Genomic DNA, 22,555 nt, shown 5'->3' on the forward strand with positions numbered 1-22,555 from the left:
TAACATTCCCATAACTATTAATTTTCTTATGCGCAGTAAGTGCGTAATTAGGTATTCCGGCGAAGAAAATCTTACATATTCTTACACCAATCACATCCGAGGAGTTCCGATTTGTGCCATCCAGCCAAACTGTCAAAGTGACATTCAGCCGAAGGGAGGTAACTCTCTTGTCACTGTGACATTCAGACAAAGGGGTGAAATTCTCATGTCACTCTTCCATTCCGACAAAGGGAGGTAAGTCTAAAATTAAATACTGCCAAGTTCTTGTCGTTGTTTCATGTAAATAAGAAAACAAACTTAGGACACTTCACTGTTTTCTATTGTTTATTCTTCAACAAGAGCCAATTTTGATTAAATGCACTTCATTTGTGTAATAAAAATATGGCAATCCAGTGAGCGCAAATGTTTAACAACAAAAACAATTCATTTACAAAAACTTAATAGTCAGACCTGTATGAAAAACCTGCATCAATATACCATAGTGAGACTCATCAACTCTTGATTTACAATATTCACACAATCAGTCTTTTATACAGTATATGGTATTTGAACATTTGGCTGGTAGTACATTATGCACTATGGACTACTGGTCCGTTTGACTGGTTGGAGCTAATCTTTCGCTTTTAATGATAGATCTGGTGATTTTATATTGTTTACAGTTTTCAGATGAGCCTTGACAAAACCCTCATAGGCCCGTATCAAAATCTGCAGATTCGTCAAGTATTTTTTACTTGAAATAATTACTTTTACAAACGGTCCAACCAGTCCGACCGTAAAAATCAAAACAACCCAGGTTCTGGACCCCTGCTTTTGCTACATGTAGGTTCTAACATTCCTTGTGTTTGCACTCTGTAAACAAATTAATTTCGCGATCGGTTTCTTTTCAAACCAACGAAAATGCATCACAGAGAAAAAGTTTTCACTAGTAGGCTTTGTGCTACGGATACTTTATAACGGGATTTATAAATTGCAATGTCAGAAAAATATTTTTTCTTTAAATAACATCATGATCATTTTAATAAATTGAATAAGACTGATATAGCATGCATGTATATGAAGCTAAAATAAAATAAAACAAAACTATTTAGTGAAAATAATAGTTTTTGATTAATTGGACATTTTGGTGTGAAACAATGGGGTGAACCCAGTAAAAGACAAAAAAAGTGGAAACTCCGGCAGATCTGCCTATATTAAGATCTACCAGAATTATTTCCCTTCTATCAGAGTTACTTCCCTTCGTTCGTAGATCTATCTAATTGACATTTTTTCTTGTCTGATATAAATACATTATTTTTCCATTCATTTTACGTTTACGCATTATATCATGGCTTGACATTACCACTTTTCCAGAAAAAATGTTTTCTATAACCCACCATGGTTATCTGTTTATCGTTGGGTTTTTTAATATTTAACTAAAAACTGGAATGTCTTTCTCATTAGTTGATGTATCAATCAACACCTTTTCTAGATTTCAAAAAAACATATCATATCAACTTTATCTTCCTGTGTGTAAATAGAAAATTCTGAGGTACTAAGGAACGAGTTTCCAATTTTCATTTTCGATTAGACTTTTTTGTTTGAATTATCTCCCTTGCATGAGATAAATCTGTCTATCACGGCATTCTGTGTATAACAATAATAGGCTTATAAAGCAGAAAAATATAACACATGGAATATATTTGATTATGAAAAACTGTGTACAATGTACGTGTATACATGTATATACAAAAACATTTAACTTTTATATGATGTTAATGGATAATGTATATATAATTATTATGACATATACAAATATCATACAAAAAATATACTTAATAAAAGATGAACAAATTGCAAAAAAAACAATAATAATATTTAAAATAATTCTTATTCCTGGTTGAAACTGTTCACATTGCAATTAACATGTTGCCAACGGCAACCAAATCAGAGCGCGTTAACTTTGTTGCGGGGGGGTGGGGGGGCATCCAAACCATATCGCTCGCATGTTGCCATCATTGGTGACCAAATGTGTTGCCAATTTTACCAAACCACTAGCACGTTGAATTTGAACCACGCCATATGACGGCACTAGCTTTCTTGCGAATCAAATCCCATCGTGTTGTCGAGTTCGCTGTTGTGGATTACCGAATTAAGTCATACTGCTACATAACAAATTACCATAATGCACATCACAACTGTATTTGAACTTTGAACTGTATTGGTCGTCACAATACATTCACTGTGGGTCGTCGTTGTCATCAAGCGTTACCGCACTATAACTCGTGACAATGCTCGATGTCGATTGCAGTCAATCAGATCATTTGACCATGGAGTATGGTGATTTGGCCGGGAAAAGTTGATCCCATATTTATTTCATACTGGTGTTTAAATTATGGTAAGTAGCCAAGTTGCTGTTCGAAGTTTGTATCCGATGTTTTTGCCCTTTCGTTGGAGCCCCTCTGTACATTCATATTGTAAAACATTCCGGCCAGTTCTCCACTTTTTCGGTCGGAACTATGTCCATACGAACCTTTGTCGCTATTGTTATCGTCACTGGCATGCTTAGCATACTTTTGGAATTCACTGTCAAATGACCAGGATTGGTCTGTGTCCTTTTGTTTGCGATTATACGGTTTACGATACATTTCACCGTAGTCCTCACCATACCTTGGATCTCTTTCGTGGTGCGGAACTATATCTGGCGGCGCATAACCGCCGGGACCTGGTTTTTGAAAATCCTCATTGCGCCGGTTTCGTTTATCGTCGTAAAACTCTTTCCTTGACATCGCGTTGTCATACGGATCCTCCTCGTCATCGTCATTGTAGCGTGACGGTTCCGCCTCAACCTTTTTAGGGAGGGCTGCCATGAGACCTGTTGGGAGAACCTTCACACCCATCACGTGGTTAGGTTGTACCTTAGCAACGGGTTTCACCTTGGTAGCTTGTTGCTTATCTTCAAGCTGTCGACTTTCTAGGTTAGACGCAGAATATACAGGTTCATTTCTAGGTAGCGGTCTGGACGATGTGGGTGACGGAGGGGTTTCGAATGGCTGCCTTGGTAGTCCTTGATGTCTGGAAGATGGGGGCGAGTGTGGTGAACGAGGCGAACGTGGGGATCGTGGACCAGGCGACAAAGCTCGAGATGGCTTTGGGGCAGTAGTGGGCGGTTCCCTGTATCTACCAGGGGACATAACTCGTCCCGCTCGGCCCTCGTCACGTGTCTGAGGCCGAGAGAATCGCTCTCCTCCATGATCGGAATATCGGTCACCGCGGTTTATCTCTGCGCCGTAATCCGAGTGTCTTTCTCCGCGGACAATTTCCCCGGACCGTTGTCTTTCGTGAATATAACCATTACCACCCCTATGGGGGTCCGGATAACCACGGGAGCCACTATCCCCTGACGACTGGCGCTCGTGTATGAAATGTCTATCCTCCCCCGAGAGTCTATTTCGGGGCGGAGGTCCCATGTCACGTGACGAAGGTGGCATATCACGTGGTGGTCCACCAAAAAATTGCCTACCTTCTCCTAAGTACCTATCATCACGTGGTTGTTCGTCGCTGATACGCCGGCCGGGTTCCTCCCATCCGTCTGGACGCCTGTCACGATAATACATGTCTGGGTGTGGCTGGTCCTGGTCTGGCCCGGGGCCCATGTGAGGCTCATTACGGTAGCCACCGTATTCACCGTAACTATTACGTAAAATGTCGGGGTGGTGACCGCCGGCACCGGGGCCAGGGTATTCCCCATAGCGATTTTGAAATGAGGGCTCACGTTCGAATCCTGGCTGGGCCGGGCCCCGTAACATGGATACGATTCTCATTGCCTGTCCATCATGCTCCGCAATAAAACAGTGGCACTCGAGCGCGCGTACTCCTGTTGTTCGCCGCATCACACAGGCGATCATAGCAGGGTGGTCCATTTTTAACAGATTGTGGTTTTTCTTGTCCAGGTGGGAGAAAAGATTCTCCGCGCCATTATTTAAATTTCGATTTTGCTCAATCGGTACAAAAGCAGCTGCCATCTTTTTGTCAGCACCTTTCCGGTACATGAAACGAACGGCCTCAAATACATTTATAGACTGGAAATCATAGAACATTTGGTTAGCCTGGCCCGGTGGGGCCCCGGGGAACAGAACAGTCAGACCATCCCTATTCACTCTCAGCACAGCCTCCTGACTGGCTCGCTTGTTCTTTGAGGATGCTTTCCGGAATTCTATATACTTCTCTCGTAGTGGTTTTTGGATGGACCCAAGACCGGAAGTGGTTGCTTTAGAAAGTGTTGAGCAGCCGAGGTACTCGACCGTGAATTCGCCGTCCATGGTGAAGACAGGGTACCGCCAGAGTCGCTCCCGAGGCAGTGCTGTCAACTGGACCGTGGCGTCTGCAACATACAAATGGAAAATTTGGTGAAATTTCGTCAAATTATATCGCACAGTAATTGTTTCAATGGGACAGGGCCCTTATTATTTTCTAGACCATCCTCGATACTCCAGGGGTCCCTATCACTTACGATCTCTACTCCCCTGGACTATCTCATAGGAAAACTGAAGCAGCTCAGGGGAAAACATCTGAACCAATCACATGCCTGCAAAGATTTCCTTTCAAGACTACAGTCAACCAGTGTACCGTTACCGGTATGTACATCAAACGACTAAATTACCTGTTCTGTTCTGTTGCCTTCAGTTTTACTATGAGATAGTCCAGGGGTGTAGAGATCGTATGTGATCGGAACCCATAGAGTATCGAGGATGATTATCGACATAAGGGAGATATTACGATAGTTTTCATTCGGACCGGAAACCTCTCAATCAGAATCAAAATGGCGTTATAATCACTCCATTTAATAAGAGACGATATTCCATAAAATGTCGATCACTAAATTGAAAACGACATTTCGCCACAATATACATATACATTTTGCTTTGTTGTGATCTTTGGGCGAGATGACTACGTACACAAAAATACGTCTGACATTTCTTTCAAACCGTTTCGTCCCATGAAATTCACTTCACTAGTTAATTGGTCTATTCGAAATGTCACCAGAATGTGACCCCTAATGATTTGTTGTCAGATCCTTTATCAAACTCAGAGATAATAAGGATTTGTACCAGATTGGAAACCTCTTGAAGACTATGCATGGCACAATAACAAACATATTACAATATCATGGTCTAGTTACAACGGTAAAATATATCTAAAAAAAAAACCTTGCATAATGAAAAAAATTCAGTTCACTGCTGTCTCACGTCACTTTGAAATAATTCTTAAAAGAACTAAAGAATCTCCTGATTTTTTATAGTTTACTTAACACAAATATTTCTCCAACAAGCTCACATACCAGGGAGGGGGAGGGGGGTGATATTTGTCTATGACCAGGATATATAGGAGAGTATTTATGCTATTTATGCATTTTAATAGATTATTTTATTATTGTGTATGCATGAAACAAATAAAGTCCTTTAAGTGTTTTGTTCAATTATTCCAATAAGATGTTAGAAATATTAAAATTAATTAAAATTAAATGTCAAATGGGGTAAAACGTTTAATTTGACGATTCACGACAACAAATACCCACTCCATCTAAACAAACCGTCCTATTTATTCCGTCGTTCGTGACAGCTGTACACCTGATCCTAAATGTGACATTGAAAGACTGACCTTGGTTAAAGTATAGGTAAAACCTGTTATATATATGTATACTCACATTCAATATCAAAGTCACGATTTTTTTCGTACTATATTTCACAATACTTAGCATTAAACATCAGTTCAAAACGTTTGACTGACGTTAATTTTGATGTTAATTAGTGTTAATTCATAGATTGACATGTGTTGTGACACTGGAAGGTGATTCGTGAATCGTATTAAAAATATGATTTACTACTGGATTACCTGTTGATAAGTACGTACTGGTAAATATGTATACGTGTTTATGCATCATTTACAATCCTAAGACGTGCCTTAACATTCAAAAATACTTCAATTATTCTGAAATAGTAAATCACAAACCAAACACATACGGAATGCATATCACTAAAATCACAGCTACCAGAGCTGTTCTTCCTTTGTGTATAATTTACTTTCTGTCATGCATGTGGAGAGAGTCACAGGGATCTGAGAATTGGTCACATGTGGAGAGAGTCACAGGGATCTGAGAATTAGTCACATGTGGAGAGAGTCACAGGGATCTGAGAATTAGTCACATGTGGAGAGAGTCACAGGGATCTGAGAATAAGTCACATGTGGAGATAGGCACAGGGATATGAGAATAAGTCACATGTGGAGAGAGGCACAGGGATCTGAGAATTAGTCACATGTGGAGAGAGTCACAGGGATCTGAAAATTGGTCACATGTGGGGAGAGTCACAGGCATCTGAGAATTGGCCACATGTGGAGAGAGTCACAGGCATCTGAGAATTGGTCACATGTGGAGAGAGGCACAGGGATCTGAGAATTGGTCACATGTGGAGAGAGGCACAGGGATCTGAGAATAAGTCACATGTGGAGAGAGGCACAGGGATCTGAGAATTAGTCACATGTGGAGAGAGGCACAGGGATCTGAGAATTAGTCACATGTGGAGAGAGGCACAGGGATCTGAGAATAAGTCCCAGTTTATATCAATATGGACCGAGCAGAGTATCCATAGACCATTTGTGGAGAGTCACGGGGATCTGAGAATATGTCACAGCTTATATCAATATGGACCGAGCAGAGTATCCATAGACCACTTGTGGAGAGTCACAGGGATCTGAGAATAAGTCCCAGCTTATATCAATATGGACCGAGCAGAGTGTCCAAAGACCATTTGTGGAGAGTCACAGGGATCTGAAAATAAGTCCCAGCTTATATCAATATGGACCGAGCAGTGTATCCATAGACCATTTGTGGAGAGTCACGGGGATCTGAGAATATGTCCAAGTTTATATCAATATGGACCGAGCAGAGTATCCATAGACCATTTGTGGAGAGTCACAGGGATCTGAGAATATGTCCAAGTTTATATCAATATGGACCGAGCAGCGTGTCCATAGACCATTTGTGGAGAGTCACAGGGATCTGAGAATAAGTCACAGTTTATATCAATATGGACCGAGCAGAGTGTCCATAGACCATTTGTGGAGAGTCACAGGGATCTGAGAATAAGTCACAGTTTATATCAATATGGGCCGAGCAGAGTGTCCATAGACCATTTGTGGAGAGTCACAGGGATCTGAGAATATGTCCAAGTTTATATCAATATGGGCCGAGCAGAGTGTCCATAGACCATTTGTGGAGAGTCACGGGGATCTGAGAATATGTCCAAGTTTATATCAATATGGACCGAGCAGAGTATCCATAGACCATTTGTGGAGAGTCACAGGGTTCTGAGAATAAGTCACAGCTTATATCAATATGGACCGAGCAGAGTATCCATAGACCATTTGTGGAGAGTCACAGGGTTCTGAGAATAAGTCACAGTTTATATCAATATGGGCCGAGCAGAGTGTCCATAGACCATTTGTGGAGAGTCACAGGGATCTGAGAATAAGTCAGTTTATATCAATATGGACCGAGCAGAGTGTGCATAGACCATTTGTGGAGAGTCACAGTGATTTGATCATGAGAATAAGTCCCAGTTTATATCAATATGGACCGAGCAGTGTGTCCAAAGACCATTTGTGGAGAGTCACAGGGATCTGAGAATAAGTCACAGTTTGTATCAATATGGACGAGCAGAGTGTCCATAGACCACTTTTGGAGAGGCACAGGCATCTGAGAATAAGTCACAGTTTGTATCAATATGGACGAGCAGAGTGTCCATAGACCACTTTTGGAGAGGCACAGGCATCTGAGAATAAGTCACAGTTTGTATCAATATGGACCGAGCAGAGTGTCCATAGACCACTTGTGGAGAGTCACAGGGATCTGAGAATAAGTCACAGTTTGTATCAATATGGACGAGCAGAGTGTCCATAGACCACTTGTGGAGAGTCACAGGCATCTGAGAATAAGTCACAGCTTGTATCAATATGGACCGAGCAGAGTGTCCATAGACCACTTGTGGAGAGTCACAGGGATCTGAGAATAAGTCACAGTTTATATCAATATGGATGAGCAGAGTGTCCATAGACCATTTGTGGAGAGTCACAGGGATCTGAGAATAAGTCACAGTTTATATCAATATGGACGAGCAGAGTATCCATAGACCACTTGTGGAGAGTCACAGGGATCTGAGAATAAGTCACAGTTTATATCAATATGGACGAGCAGAGTGTCCATAGACCATTTGTGGAGAGTCACAGGGATCTGAGAATAAGTTCCAGTTTATATCAATATGGGCCGAGCAGAGTGTCCATAGACCTTTTTAGACGTTTAATTGGTTTATGAAGTCTGGTAGATGGATTAATATGAATTATCAAGATAGAATTTGTACTTACTGTGATACCAATGCTATTGCTCACGAATTCCATTATTTATTAAAATGCCCGTTTTTGACCTTAGAAACGAAATTATATGTTAATGAGTACTATTACACCAGACCAAATATCATAAAATTTTCACAGCTTCTGAACTCAAAGAATATAAAAATAATGAGAAATTTATGTAAATTTATCAAAGTTATGTTTAAAAAAATATCATACAATTTGTCCTCCTTCTATGTTGCATTTCTTGACTGTTGTAAATATGTTTCTCTACACAATGTATTTTGTAAAGAGACTAATAAAGTTTGAAGTTCAAGATAAAAAAAAAGGTAAAAGTTGCGTTCTACAAAGTACTATATACTACATTTATTTTTTCATAGATGTAAAATATTATTCTTACCGATTTTTTTTTTATCTAGATCCCTCAAGCGTCTAAAAAGGTCTACGGGCACTGTGGGTCCATATTGATATAAATTGTAACTAATTCTCAGATCCCTGTGGAAAGAGTGAAAAAGTTTGGAAGTATCATTGTTAGAAATGACTATTTACTGGTGTTTATTCAATAGGGGAAAATGTAACATTAACGGTTATGTTTCAGTTAACATTTAATACTTATCTGCATACATAACATCTACACGTTTGTTAGGTCTTGAAATGATAAAATAGGTTACTTTGACAACGCCCAACATTTTCTAAAGCGAGCAATAATGCCATCAGAAAATTAAAACACACTCGATTTAGACTGATAGCGAGAACACCCGTCAGGTTAAGATGGACTCATGTGTAGAGTAGAATTTCTGTAAGACAGAGGTTTTGTCCGTGACAAAAGAAGTCTACAATAGGTATTTCTACCCGGCTGAGTAAATATAACTTCCTGGATTGGCCGAGATATATTTAGATTTGCTTTGCACGACTTTTATAATTGATTGGACCTTTTTTATAATTCTATTCCAGAATACCAAGGAACTTTACGTGATATCTACGTCCTTGAAAATACAAACATGTATATGTTTGTCTATATTTATTCTAAAACACAGCAAATAGCGTGTAAATTATTAAAATTCAAAAGTACTGAACACCAAAGATGGTGACCTGAATAGTAGCACCCATAATGCATTAAAACAAATGGCTGCAGCGCAGAGAAAATGACGCAAAAAGTGACACGATATTAGAAATGCTTGAAAACTCAATATACATTTACAAGTGTATTAGGGATGCGTTTTTAGTTCGTACCTGTAAATATCAAAATGTGATGGTCCGATAAATTTGAAAAATATTTATGTAAATTTAAAAAAAAAAAAAATTTTACTTCAACACACGAGTGCATAAAGATAAGGTGTGTAAATTTATATAGTATGGGCGGGTTCGTATACGCTGTCGATACAGACATCTATATTTGTACGTAACAGGTGGAACTTCCATCCACGGATGATGTAGTTTGAATACACGGATGAATGAATTGACTAAAAGTATTGTCAAAAGGCATGACTCCACAAAATGTATATGACGTATAGTGTATGTACCATACACTAAAGTTAATGTTGTGGAAAAATCGTCCGTCTAGATCTGTTATCACGTGTAGCGTGTTCTTGTTGACTAATCTCGCGTTCTACGGGCTTCAAAAATGGATTCAGTTTGTAAGAATTTAAGTACCGTAATGTGACACCTACAGTATTCATGTAGATGTTTTCCAGGCGATCTTCATATTGATATGGAATGATCGTCTGCTAGCATGCCAAGACAATTAAACGCCTATCTTTAAAATCTTGAAGATGTTATTCCAAAATAATAGCTTAACTAGAAACATGTATACAAATGGTTATTTGTACATGTATACAAATGCTTGTTTTATGCATGTTTCTGTCTTTATACTGACGATTTTTAAATTGTCATTCATATACACATAATGCAATGTCTCTGGTACAAGTGATAGCGACAGTTAGGTTTTTATACATTGTACAGTGAAACTTGTCTTAGTGACCAGCTCTGTATAAAGACCACCTGCTTATTAAGACCACTTTTGTAGAGTCCTAAAAGGCAACTATTACAAATTGACTAGAGATCGATTTTCCCTAGCACCTTTGTAGGACTTAATATACAGGTTTTGCTGTATAACAATTTTATTTCGGGCATATGTGCTTAAAAAGCTATGTACCCGCCAAAAGGAAAAGGCGAATACACTTATATCGAGAGCACCTTCTCGCAGCTGGTAGCACATTAGTCTGTGCCCGGCAGGTGTGTTTACCTGGCGTACACGTGGTTCTACTTATCGGCACACATGTACACAGTAAAATCAATAGCAGACACAAAACGGTTGTGAAAGACAACGCCCAATCGAACGTACCCGCTACCGGAAGTTAAAACGAATGTCGTAATAGAAGAAAGTAAGTTTTCTCGTACCAATCAACACCGGGTGTGTCGAAACATGAATAATCACATAGCGTTCGTTGTATTGTAGTCCAGGCCCGTCCATAACAACTTGACCATGTAGCTTTAGCGAATTAACAGAATAAAATGACCCGAGTACTACACCCCGGGGACACGACCTATAAGTACTATATTTCTTCTAGCTTACACATATTTGTACATTATATATCTGATAAATCCGTGAAAATACGTATATATACATACCTTACACGTGTCAAGTTTGCTATCATGTACATGAATAAAACGGTAGCTATTTATAGAAATTTTATATGTTATGGTGCTATATATTGGACATTATTGGTGGACATCCACATTGTATATAAATTTACAATCGGCAGGTGGGACTCGTTTGATACTAACCTCCAAGGTAAAATGTAAATCCTTTCGGGTAAAATATCCCTTCCTGTTCTAAATGGCGAAAAACCTTCAGTACACTTGTAACTAGAACTCCAGTCGATTTCTTTAACACACACGTGTTCACTCACCCGTGTCAATACCAGGACGACTTCCGGTTATGCAGACAGAATGCACTAATTGGAAGTATTCTAAATATGTGCCGTGTAGCAAGTGAATACTGTAGATATAAAGCAGATCTACAGTAATATGCGCGTTATGTCCAATTCTATATATGTACATGGTTTAAGTAGGTCATTCGCCCTCGGAGGCTTTAGATAATTTCTAAAAGAGCATAAAATATGTAACTCACCTGTTTAACTCACTAAATACATGGTGTATGCCCAAATGTTGGTGGTAATGTTCCCGTGCAGACAGGTGAAAGACACAGGTAGATTTTACAGGTGTGAAACCTTACATCGACAGGTAGCTAGCTACGGCACTGTTCAAACGATATTTTCAACAAGTCAATAACAGAATAAATAAGCTTTATCCGGGGTCAGTCAGGTAGTCGTCTTATCTCCGACTACCTAGTGTGACGGAATCCCCATATCATAGCCACGTTGTGAGGGGATACACGTATACATAGATATGTCATTACCTACTTAGTACATAGCTAAATATCCGGTTTACCTGTGCACCACAAGGGAATATATACACTGTCCTACTGTACATAAGTCAACCATCACTGTCATCTATTTTTTCAAATTTTATAGAACCAATGAAGCGTGACGGGTTGGGCGGATTCAGTGGCTGACGTTTCATGTACAAAACAAGCATGTTTTCGTGCTTTAGCAAGTGTAATCTCTTGTTAAGTGTGGCTGTTAAAATCATTGGCCCGAAAATAATGATTGTTCACTAGCTTGTTACTGCTACAACATTCTATATGTCCGATACTTGGCGGGGTATATAGACACACACTATATGAAAGTCTGTATAAAAGAAAGGCGATTTCTAACCGTCATCATGACCACCGCTGGTTAAACTTTTTACATGTACGTCACATCTTGTTAACGAGAGCATGCTTAACAATGATCGTGATCAAGATTTTACGGGGAGAAACATGTTTTGTGACGGCACAATCACACGTATAATCACCTGACCTGGGTGGGGTGTTCCGGTCAAAATCAAAAGTCATGAATATTAATCATCGAAATTAGATTTCCTGTAAATAGCCTGTACTTATCGAGAATTCTCGTATAACTCAGAATAGCCTTTATTTATCGAGACCTAAAATGTATTTAACAAGAAGTGCTTTTTTTGTTTTTGTTTTGTCATTTTTACGTCTTATTTATGTTGTGTAAGAATCGAGCATGTATTTTTTAACCTTTATTATAGTGAAATAACTACAAGGCAACCACACCTGACATGGTGTCGATTGCGAAATATTAAAATATTTGCTTTCATTATCAATTCTCGGAAAATCAATCTACAGGCGCGGTCTATTTCAAAAATAATGATTACACACACATACAACAGGTGTTGCTCACGCGCTATGACGTCATTATTTACACATTATATATGACAACGGTTGTCGATTGTAAAAACTTGAAATTTAAATTCATACAGTCACTATCCGGATTCCGTCAATGCATTTTATTTCTCCGTACCCATCTATTATAACGCACGTCTGACATCGGTATTCGACCGAATATTTCGGCCAAAAGTTTTCCAAGTGGTTTACGTGACGTGGTCCAATCTAAAGGTGAGGTGATCGATAAATATAGAATAATTTTAAGGATTCGCTCACGAAATCACAACAAACGTGTGGAATACTGACTATTGGGGACCATTTGAAAATAAAAAACTTATACGTGTATAGCGTAAGTTTGAAACGGTAAAACGATTATCAATAGCATTATAAAGTGTACACCTATTCCACTACAAGTACATTATAAAAAGAATTGTCACTTTATCAATGCAAAAGCATATTAATGGAGTTGCAGATGCACATATTTGACCTTCGGTCTTCGATAGAATACGCCAAAACCATCGTAACATACTAAATTTCATCCGGAAATGAGGCAATCAACATTCGGAAACAAAATTGCTGCAAAATATTTTTATTTCAACCGTTTCATTAAATCGTGAATCTCTTCCCTCCTCGTGGAATATCTGACCATAACATTTCCATCTGACCATAACATTTCTCTTTCCTCTCCTCAAATGTCTGACCAGAATAATTCTCTTTCCTCCCCTCGAATGTCTGAACAGAACAATTCTCTTTCCTCCCCTCGAATATATGAACAAACATATCTTTTCCCTCCCCTCGAATATGTGAACAAACACATCTCTTCCCTCCCCTCGAATATGTGAACAGTACATTTCTCACCCTCCCTCGAATATCATCCTCAATACTCCAGGGGTTACTATCGCTGACATTATATCCATATCCCTGGCATATCGAGGCTGCTCGAATGTCTGAAAATAACATTACTTTTGTCCTTGTTTACACTGTTGACAGTTTCTCACGTCTTCACATAGTTTACCTGTATGAGTGTACATTTTAAAGTGTATGTTTAACCCCCTAAGCTGTCAAAGTCTAGATTTTACAACATGGTCCGGGGGTGTAATTTACTTGTGTCGACCTCACACACCAATCTCAAGGTAGCTGGCGAAACACCACATTGAGACAGGCTTTAAAACTGTGATTTACAAGTTCTCTTAAAACGTTATCCGGAGTGAACTTCGGGTGAAACGTTTCTTTAACAAAAACAAATGTGATATAGAGGCTAAGCCAACAAAGGAGTAAATTAATGTTTATTTTTGATGCAAATCACCAAACATGAAGATGATATTTTCATGTTATTGAGTTCTGAAAAATAAATACTAATATTTTGACATTCTGGTTTTTAAGAAACTCGCAGTAAATGATCATAAATCATACAGGTAGTTAGATAATGGACGAGCAATGCATGTACTTAGTCTATAATCGCTGCGAGAAAAGCAAACTTGACAATTCAGTTGCTAATCCGAATGGAGGTATTTATGACATGTTACGTAATGTAAAATACCAAGGATTTCTTACAGGTATTACACATTAGAAATGGAATCGCCGATAAAGATCCCCTAGGAATGTGTCCCCTAATCCATTAGTACCACGCCCAACCTTGTACCTAAATTTAGGTACTACGCGCCCTGATGGATGTGTGACCGCGCGTGACGTATCGGCCTGGCCCGTGATAAACACATTAAGACGTTAAATATGCTAATTAGATATTTATGCCTGTTTGCCGCCAGATAATAAGATATTTTGTGCCGAGCCGGGACTTTGTACATAGATTTTATTGGCCGGCTCCCTTGCGACCCTCGTTATCGATATCAAAGTTTTCACATTCCAACTTCGTCTTGCATTCATCTTTTTACATACCAACTTGCATTCCTCTTTTCAAATGTTTTGTTTGACTATCACAAAAGAAAGAACATGCAATTCGTTTTATCACAAACATAATGGGGGTGGTGCCAATTGTAAGTTGACCGTAAAAGAATGCAACCTAAATATATCTACAATAATGTACCACCAAAGTGGCGTAATGAATAATTAACATGTACATGTAATTCTACACGGAATTCGACCGATATGGCGTCTGTAGATGTAAATTTATTAAATATTTATAGTTTGGTTACCTGTACGTATATAAAACATACATACATGTTATTTATTTTTATTATTTATTTCATGTTCCTTAAAATGGTAAATCAATAGAAAACACTACAGTAAAAGGTTTTTGATAAATTCAGGATGCTACTATACAAATATAGACCCGGTTATACAAAAATAAACGATATATTTAGACTTCAAATTATTATCAGGTCCCTGTGAAATAGACAGGAATATAAACCTAAATAAACGTTAACATGTACGTGTTCATGTACTTAACATCTTCTCTCAAGTCCCTGTGAATCTTAACATAGACCTAGACTTCAACTTCATCTTAAGTCCCTGTGAATCTTAACATAGAACTAGACTTCAACTTCTTCTTAAGTCCCTGTGAACGTTAACATAGACCCAGACTTCAACTTCTTCTTAAGTCCCTGTGAACGTTAACATAGACCCAGACTTCAACTTCTTCTTAAGTCCCTGTGAACGTTAACATAGACCTAGACTTCAACTTCTTCTCAAGTCCCTGTGAACGTTAACATAGACCTAGACTTCAACTTCTTCTCAAGTCCCTGTGAATGTTAACATAGACCTAGACTTCAACTTCTTCTCAAGTCCCTGTGAATGTTAACATAGACCTAGACTTCAACTTCTTCTCAAGTCCCTGTGAAACTGACCAGGATAAACCCAAATAAACGTTAACATACATGTAATAGCTCAAACTTCTTCTCAAGCCCCTGTGACCTTTAATAGTTACTTCAACATCTTCATCCCTTTGAAACAGATCTGGATATATATATTTGGCCCAAATATGTATTTTTCTGATTCTGACCCGAGGTCAGAGCGAATGTATATGACATTATTATAGACCAATACATATGCAAACCATACATCCATGTAAAGCTGTATACATTTGTATTATAATAATTTAGAAAAACGCAAACATACAAGTGATTATCGACTGAAGATTACAGTTATGCTGTATTTTGCTTCTGTATAAAAATGTAAACAAACTCACCAACAACGTTCTGTACGCCTTCGCTCGGCATTATCCGGAAACATGAATGGCGAGGTTACGACAACCCTAACGAGGACAGGTAATCATGACAATAGACATCTGTCCACAGGTAGGTCAGTATAGCACACCTGTACAGGTGACAGGTCACCTCACATAAACCTAGCTGGTCACTGTGTGGTGGTCAGTTTTTGTGGTCAGCACGCGTACAACGAGCTCATCACAACGGAACATATATAAATGTACTTAATGTATAATGTATTTTGTATTGTGCTACACTGACGACGAATATTACTTTTTTATTTTTTAAAACAGGAGCAGATTAGCATTTTACTTCAGTAACAAAAATAATATTATTTTACACTAGTACTACTCCCATTATTGAAAAGTTTGAGCTCCTTATTTAACTCCATTACTGTAGGTCTGTGCTTTTATGCGGGGTACTCCGACTTTTCTCCGCCTTTATTAAAAAAAGATAAAGTTTGAAAACCATCCTATGCTAGTCTATTGCATAAGAACACAAGAATTTTGTTACTTGTTTGGTTACTAGGGTCAGCATGTGGCCGGAGACATGACCAGTGACCAGTGCCCGGTGGCAGTCGTGTCTGACAGACCATTATTGAGGTACTATGACCTTACTAATACATCATGTCAATTTCATGGTCATTTTACTGCACAACGATTAGGACTGGAGTAGGTATTCATCAGTGAGGGGTCACCAGAGGTCACAGTGTATCTCAATGACCATGACGTAACAATAGCACAGGGATATGATAACTAGAAACAATATCAATTTAGACTCACCTGAGTATCCATAGATTTTTTAGACATTTAAGTGGTCTATAATTATAAAAATCGATACTCAATATTTAGTACAACGTAAAACACGTTGCGGGTTTTTTTATCTAGACCCCGTAAACATCTAAAATGATCTACGTATGGGCACTCTGGTGGTTCCAAATTGATATAAACTGTAACTATTGTTCTCAGACCCCTGTGGTAATACGAACACAGGTATTAATATCGGTGGTCACCATGACTTTACAATAATCAGTATGATAGAGGAAATAACAATGGGGAAGGGGGAGGGAAGCATCATTAATCCTTATAATTACGTCATATAGATTTGAAAATCGGTATAAATCACGTATACAATAGTATTTTCGGTCGTAATATAAATTATAAAAATCTAAAAAAAAAAAAAAACTTTGTAAGCCTAAAATATAGCGCCATTCAATGATTTTTTTCTTATGTTGTCGATTTATTTGTTATAAAATTATATTTTATGAAAGTTTTTTGTTTTTGTTTCAAGATTTATGCAGAATCCTACAAAGAGTATGGTTTCTTGGATTAAACAAGTGTTCTATAAGAACTAAATTTGATCAATAAGAAGTAATATTGACGTAACTAATTATATATAGTATTCTCGTTTATAAATGTTATTAGTTGACACAAAATCAAAAGATCAAATGACAAACAACATTAAGCAGACATTATACTCGAAAAATGTTTCCACACTGGAATGAATTAGTTATCTCAAGAAAGGGTCGGTTTCAGGGAACTACATGTACATGCAGAGTGAATATTAACGATACAAGTTCAATTGTTTGAAGTTTCGGCCACACCAATCAGAAAATATCATTTTATATAAAAAAGGGGTTCCTCTAAAATGTTGTTTGTTTTTTACTGGTTTATTTTGAATTAACTTTTGTTTAATAAACCGCGACCACAATCAATAATTCCCGGAATTAGTTGTAATCTAGATAATGATACATGTAATATATGATAAAATGTATTAAGTGTCACTAAACCCTCTTATCAAACAGTGTTTTCAAGATCTATGTATGGTTTGCACAACTCCGAAAAGGCCAAAAACTATTATTCACTCTCCACTACGTCAGAGAAAAATAAAGTGTTTTAAGTTTGTAAAACGGACATTATACTTTTGCTAAAGCTAACATGAGAGAGTTCGTACGAATGGACAATGCGACATTACAGCAAAGTTGCCTATTGAGAAGCTGTTGATAAAATACTCAAATTTAACTTTTCTTGACACCTGTTGTCTTATAAAATCAAAGTATAACTTCTGTATACTAGCTCAGTAAAATCACGACGCAGGTCGAAGCTTGTTTGATGGTAAGACATTGGTACAATGTACAGTTCATGATCATAAACTTCCTAACATCATGGTAACACATATTTGACCATATTGAAATATAAATGGTATATTTACCGTTTGTATTGTTTCCACTTTCCAGGCCATTTCCATGTTTCTCGACGCCAAAATATATACTCTCAAACCAAAAATATCCGTAATCAAAATAGCCTCAAACCAAAATATCCTATAGTTAAACTTCAAATCGAAGCATTCAGTTAAAGCTCAGTATTTGATTGTTTTCCTTGGAGAACGAACTATCTTATGCTCATAAAACATGATCCCAATGTGTTTAATACTGTACCGTAGTTCAATAAATGTGTCGCACCTAGCCCCCCAATAAATCAATACCCGATAAGAGAAAAGTATCAGGTGAAAAACCCCAATATGGTATATACACAATGGTTCACATACCTTACAAATCCCCCTCATAGCCTGGTCAAACTGGGTTACCCGATATCATACCGTGTGTCGTGAACTATATTAGTAGACATTCTCGCTGTTTTCATGGTTGATATGGTATAAAAAGTCTAAAAAAACGAAATGTGTTTTTTTCGTTCTCTGCGCATGATTTATTAGTGTATTACGTAACATTCCAATGGTATACCGTAGACTACGGTAGACTACGGCATACCATTGGAATGTTATGTAATAATATATCCATGTCCAACTGATGAGTCAGCAGACTCAAAGTAAATAAAACTTGAACTTGAACTTGTTTGAGGTAGCAGTTTTCCTGGAACTTATTTTCGAAAAAAAAAAATCAAAATGGCGGACAACATGTATGTGATAATATCGTATTCTTATATATAGAGATACAGAGGACAGGGATATACTACCCTCGGGATCAAAAAATGTTATAAAACTCTCGGCAAGCCTCGGATATAACAACATTTTATGACCCCTGGATAGAATTTTCCTGTCTTATATTTCAACCCGTGTTGATCCTGTAATTCGTCCTTGAAGGTGGATACTATGGAGACTGGGAAAGGACATGAAAAAAAGTACTGCGTGCGAACGCAATGAAATACATGTATTACTGAGTAAGTGACAGTTAATTGTCAGGTTTTGAATTTACTATTGCGTTCGCACGCAATAATGTTTTATTTTTCATGTCCTTTCTCAACCACCGTAGGATACACAGCAGGAATAAACCGAACTCAATGAAATTAACAATTATGGACTTTTGCTAAGGTTAAAATGATGTTGTAATAACCTGCAAGATTCAAACATTAACCGAGAGCGAAACCTTGGGTCATTGTTATATAATATACGAGGTAGTTATAAAATGTATGCCTAGATATCGGATATCTATTCGGAAACCACATTTTGTACAAGAACAGGTAAAATGACGCTGCGGGCTGGACATTGATCACAGTAGAAAGCCACGATTAACACCTAAGTTTACCTTTTCAATTTATCTTTCCCAGGGTTCATTGTGGTCCCCACATTTCACCCCCTTTAACGACTCAGTCACGAAAATGTCAAGATTCTTGAGAAACGAATTACGGTCGCACAATCAATTGTTTCATTTAAAAATATCCCTAATTTTTAAATTCATAGGAATATGAAAATATGTCTGCCAAAAATATGAACCCTTCCGCATTTTCTTATTGTAAGGCCATGAAATAAAATAAAGATAAAAACAATAATAGTGACATGAATTTAATGCTCATAAGCAATTTTCAGACCGCTTAACAACCTAAAATATATAGTACATGTATAAGATGTATCATATTATCTTATCGTGTTCGTTTTGAGTGTCATATGATAAAGGGGCAGATCGCCTAGAAAATTTGTCAATTTTCTTTGCCCACATGGTTGGAATTACTTCTTTGTGCCATAGTACAAGATGTATGTATTGTAATTTATATTAGGATCTTCCACAGGGACCTGACACGATTTTTAATATATATGTATACTGTTAGTTTAAAAAAATCGTGCCAGGTCCCTGTGGGACCTTCTATCGCTTCATATCTGAAAACAATGTGTAATCAACCCAATTTCGATAACACTCCTTATAGACGTTGTATAATCAATCTAATTTCGATAACATTCCATACGACTTGCAATAACCGGAAATTGGCTCTGTTCTTATCTTGGATGTAAGTGAACCGGTAATTGGACCCATACAGCAGGATTAGTGAGTAAGAGTTGATTGTATACGGTAGACCTTACTAGTATTGTGTAAGGAATATCGAAGTTGATCACATGTACACCTGTCAAGGAATTCAGAGAGGGGGCTAATCTATGCTCTTAATGATCATACCTCATGTACCTTATCGTTCCTTATGAAAAACTAATACTACAAATGTAATTGAGATTAGAATACGGAAATCAGAAACCTCTAGAAAAGCCACGTGACTGAAGTAGTTAAACCCAGCTGGTCGGGGTTCGATCTTCAGCACAGACGGAACAGATTTGCATCAGTGTTATGATTTGTTATATAAAATGATATATACTATTAGACTGCTGCGTGCTTAGTGAGATTTTTGCGATATGGTTCAGTGGGATTGTGCTATAATTAGATAAGGCAGTTTTACTGATGTCTTTAATGTTCTAAACTAGTATTGTAAAACTGCAATTTACCACATAACGTAGTGTATAAAAGGGTTTCCATAGTAACCGTGTCACAGCTGTCACCGAGAAATCTGTAATGATATCTACATTTGTATATGAGGCAGACGACACACTACATATGGCGGACAATTTGTTCAATGTGTGTACACAGACGCGAGTGAGAACACATACCATGGCCTGGCTAACATTAGGTCTAATTCGTGTATATCTTATCCTTTATTCTTCAATTCATTTCAATAAATTTCAGTTGCACTTTAAAATGAAGATTTTTAAGTCGTGGATTCGTATCGGCCGTTAGTCGACGATTGTTTTCCGAAAACTCTGGAGCTTCTGTAACACTGTAAATTCCCAACAAAATAAATCAATGAAATAATAAATAGTGTCAACATGTGGTATCATAATTTTACAACGTTTTGGCTCCACTTCATTAAAACACTGACATGTATATGTAGCGAAAAATGTAAATCTATCATCGGAACTACATTTTCTGTATGTTCATGCTCGAGGATGTCCCAATCACGGTTATCCGAATGCCATAGGCCAATGTGCTGTTTGGCTTGTAATTAATATAAAATATACATTAAAACAAACCGATCTAAATGAACCGAACATTTCCAATGTCATAAAATATCATGTTATCATCTCATAAAGTAAACGGGCGACGACGTTTTTAAGGTCGCATCTAATTGGCTGATACAACGGCGTAGGAATATCTAACAGAAAATAGTCCCCGAGAAATTTTTGATTCACTGGATCAGTTTTATTGATAATGATTAACTTGAATAAATTTTTCCATGAAATGAAGAGCAGAGTACTGGGTGTATGGGTTCAAAGTGTAAACGTTTTGGTTTTAATTCCAGGAATTCGTGAACCCGATCGCGATCGACCCTTTTATAGTCTGTTTTCTCATTTAACCCTTTTATAGTCTGTTTTCTCATTTAAACGTCAAAAATGTAAGCACACCGGCTATACAAACAATTAAGGTACATTGTTTACGAGTAACATAAACATGTACAAAATATTTTTTTCATAATTTGAACTGAAACAATACTGTAATTTTAAACTAAACAATGCGATCTGTCTCTCGGAGTATTCCGATGGAGTCAGACCGTTCGGGAACCTCTTACCTTGTCGTTGTTTCCGTGCCATAATGTCTCTCGGCAGAATCAAGATGGCGTCGTACACGGAGAGACATTTTCGTTTCGTTTTCTTGCGTGACTTCATACTGACCAGTGGACACCCGAGGGGACGGTCAGTGACCACGAGGGTTCACCTCACGAGCCCAGTCTGTGACTGACGGAGTTGGATAGTTGCCATAGTATACGGGTGCCAATCTGTATCGATCTCACATCTGACTTACAATAATCATAAGACCGGACGGAATTTCTCTGTGAATTATTGATATTCACTCGTCCGATTCACTCATCGAAATCCCGAGTGGCCCCGAAACTGTACATGGCGTGGCGCCGTACCTATAACGTCGAGGGCCTTGTGTAACTGATCTACACTTGATATACATATGTGTTTTACGGCCCTTGCTAATGATGATGATGATGTTGGTTGTGGTTGTAGTGGTAATTATATCGGGACATTAACAGCTTGTCGACCGTTATAAACATACACAGTATCAAGGAATCACGTGTTCTGACCTCGAAAGAAAACTTATACAACATTACCGTACTATGTATTATATACGTTATATTCCAAAATCTCCAAAACTCAAATGGTTCGATGATCTTGACATTTCTTATGACTTTTGAGGAATATATTTACAAAATTAAGGCATTTCTTTAACCACGGGAACCTACTTCCAGAAAACCATAAACATTTGAATAACTTAAGTATACTCTCTCTCTATCTCTCATTCTCTCTCTTATCCTCCATCCTCACATCCTACTCAGCTTCAAAACATCATTTAATCCGCCTGATATAAAGAGATTTTACCCGTGTATTTCATGTGTACCGTAAAGCGACTTCGATTGGCTGTGCCAAGCATGAAATC

At 37.8% G+C, this 22,555-nt stretch overlaps 1 protein-coding gene across 4 annotated transcripts; it reads right to left on the reverse strand.

Moving 5' to 3' along the window:
- Positions 1-306: 306 nt before the first annotated feature.
- Positions 307-21,799, reverse strand: LOC138331363 (uncharacterized). Of its 4 annotated transcripts, none has more exons than XM_069278929.1 (2): positions 21,681-21,799; positions 307-4,360 (listed from the first exon to the last, which is right to left on the reverse strand). In XM_069278929.1, the coding sequence occupies exons 1-2, from the start codon at positions 21,775-21,777 to the stop codon at positions 2,370-2,372; spliced, it is 2,088 nt and encodes a 695-aa protein (XP_069135030.1). In that variant the 5' UTR covers positions 21,778-21,799; the 3' UTR covers positions 307-2,369. The 4 variants fall into 4 exon arrangements, with proteins under 4 accessions (XP_069135030.1, XP_069135033.1, XP_069135031.1 ...); XM_069278932.1 differs by lacking the exon at positions 21,681-21,799 and adding an exon at positions 18,052-18,196; XM_069278930.1 differs by lacking the exon at positions 21,681-21,799 and adding an exon at positions 11,516-12,201.
- Positions 21,800-22,555: the final 756 nt, after the last annotated feature.

This window comes from Argopecten irradians, chromosome 9 (genome assembly GCF_041381155.1).
Source record: "Argopecten irradians isolate NY chromosome 9, Ai_NY, whole genome shotgun sequence".
Lineage (NCBI taxonomy): Eukaryota > Metazoa > Mollusca > Bivalvia > Pectinida > Pectinidae > Argopecten > Argopecten irradians.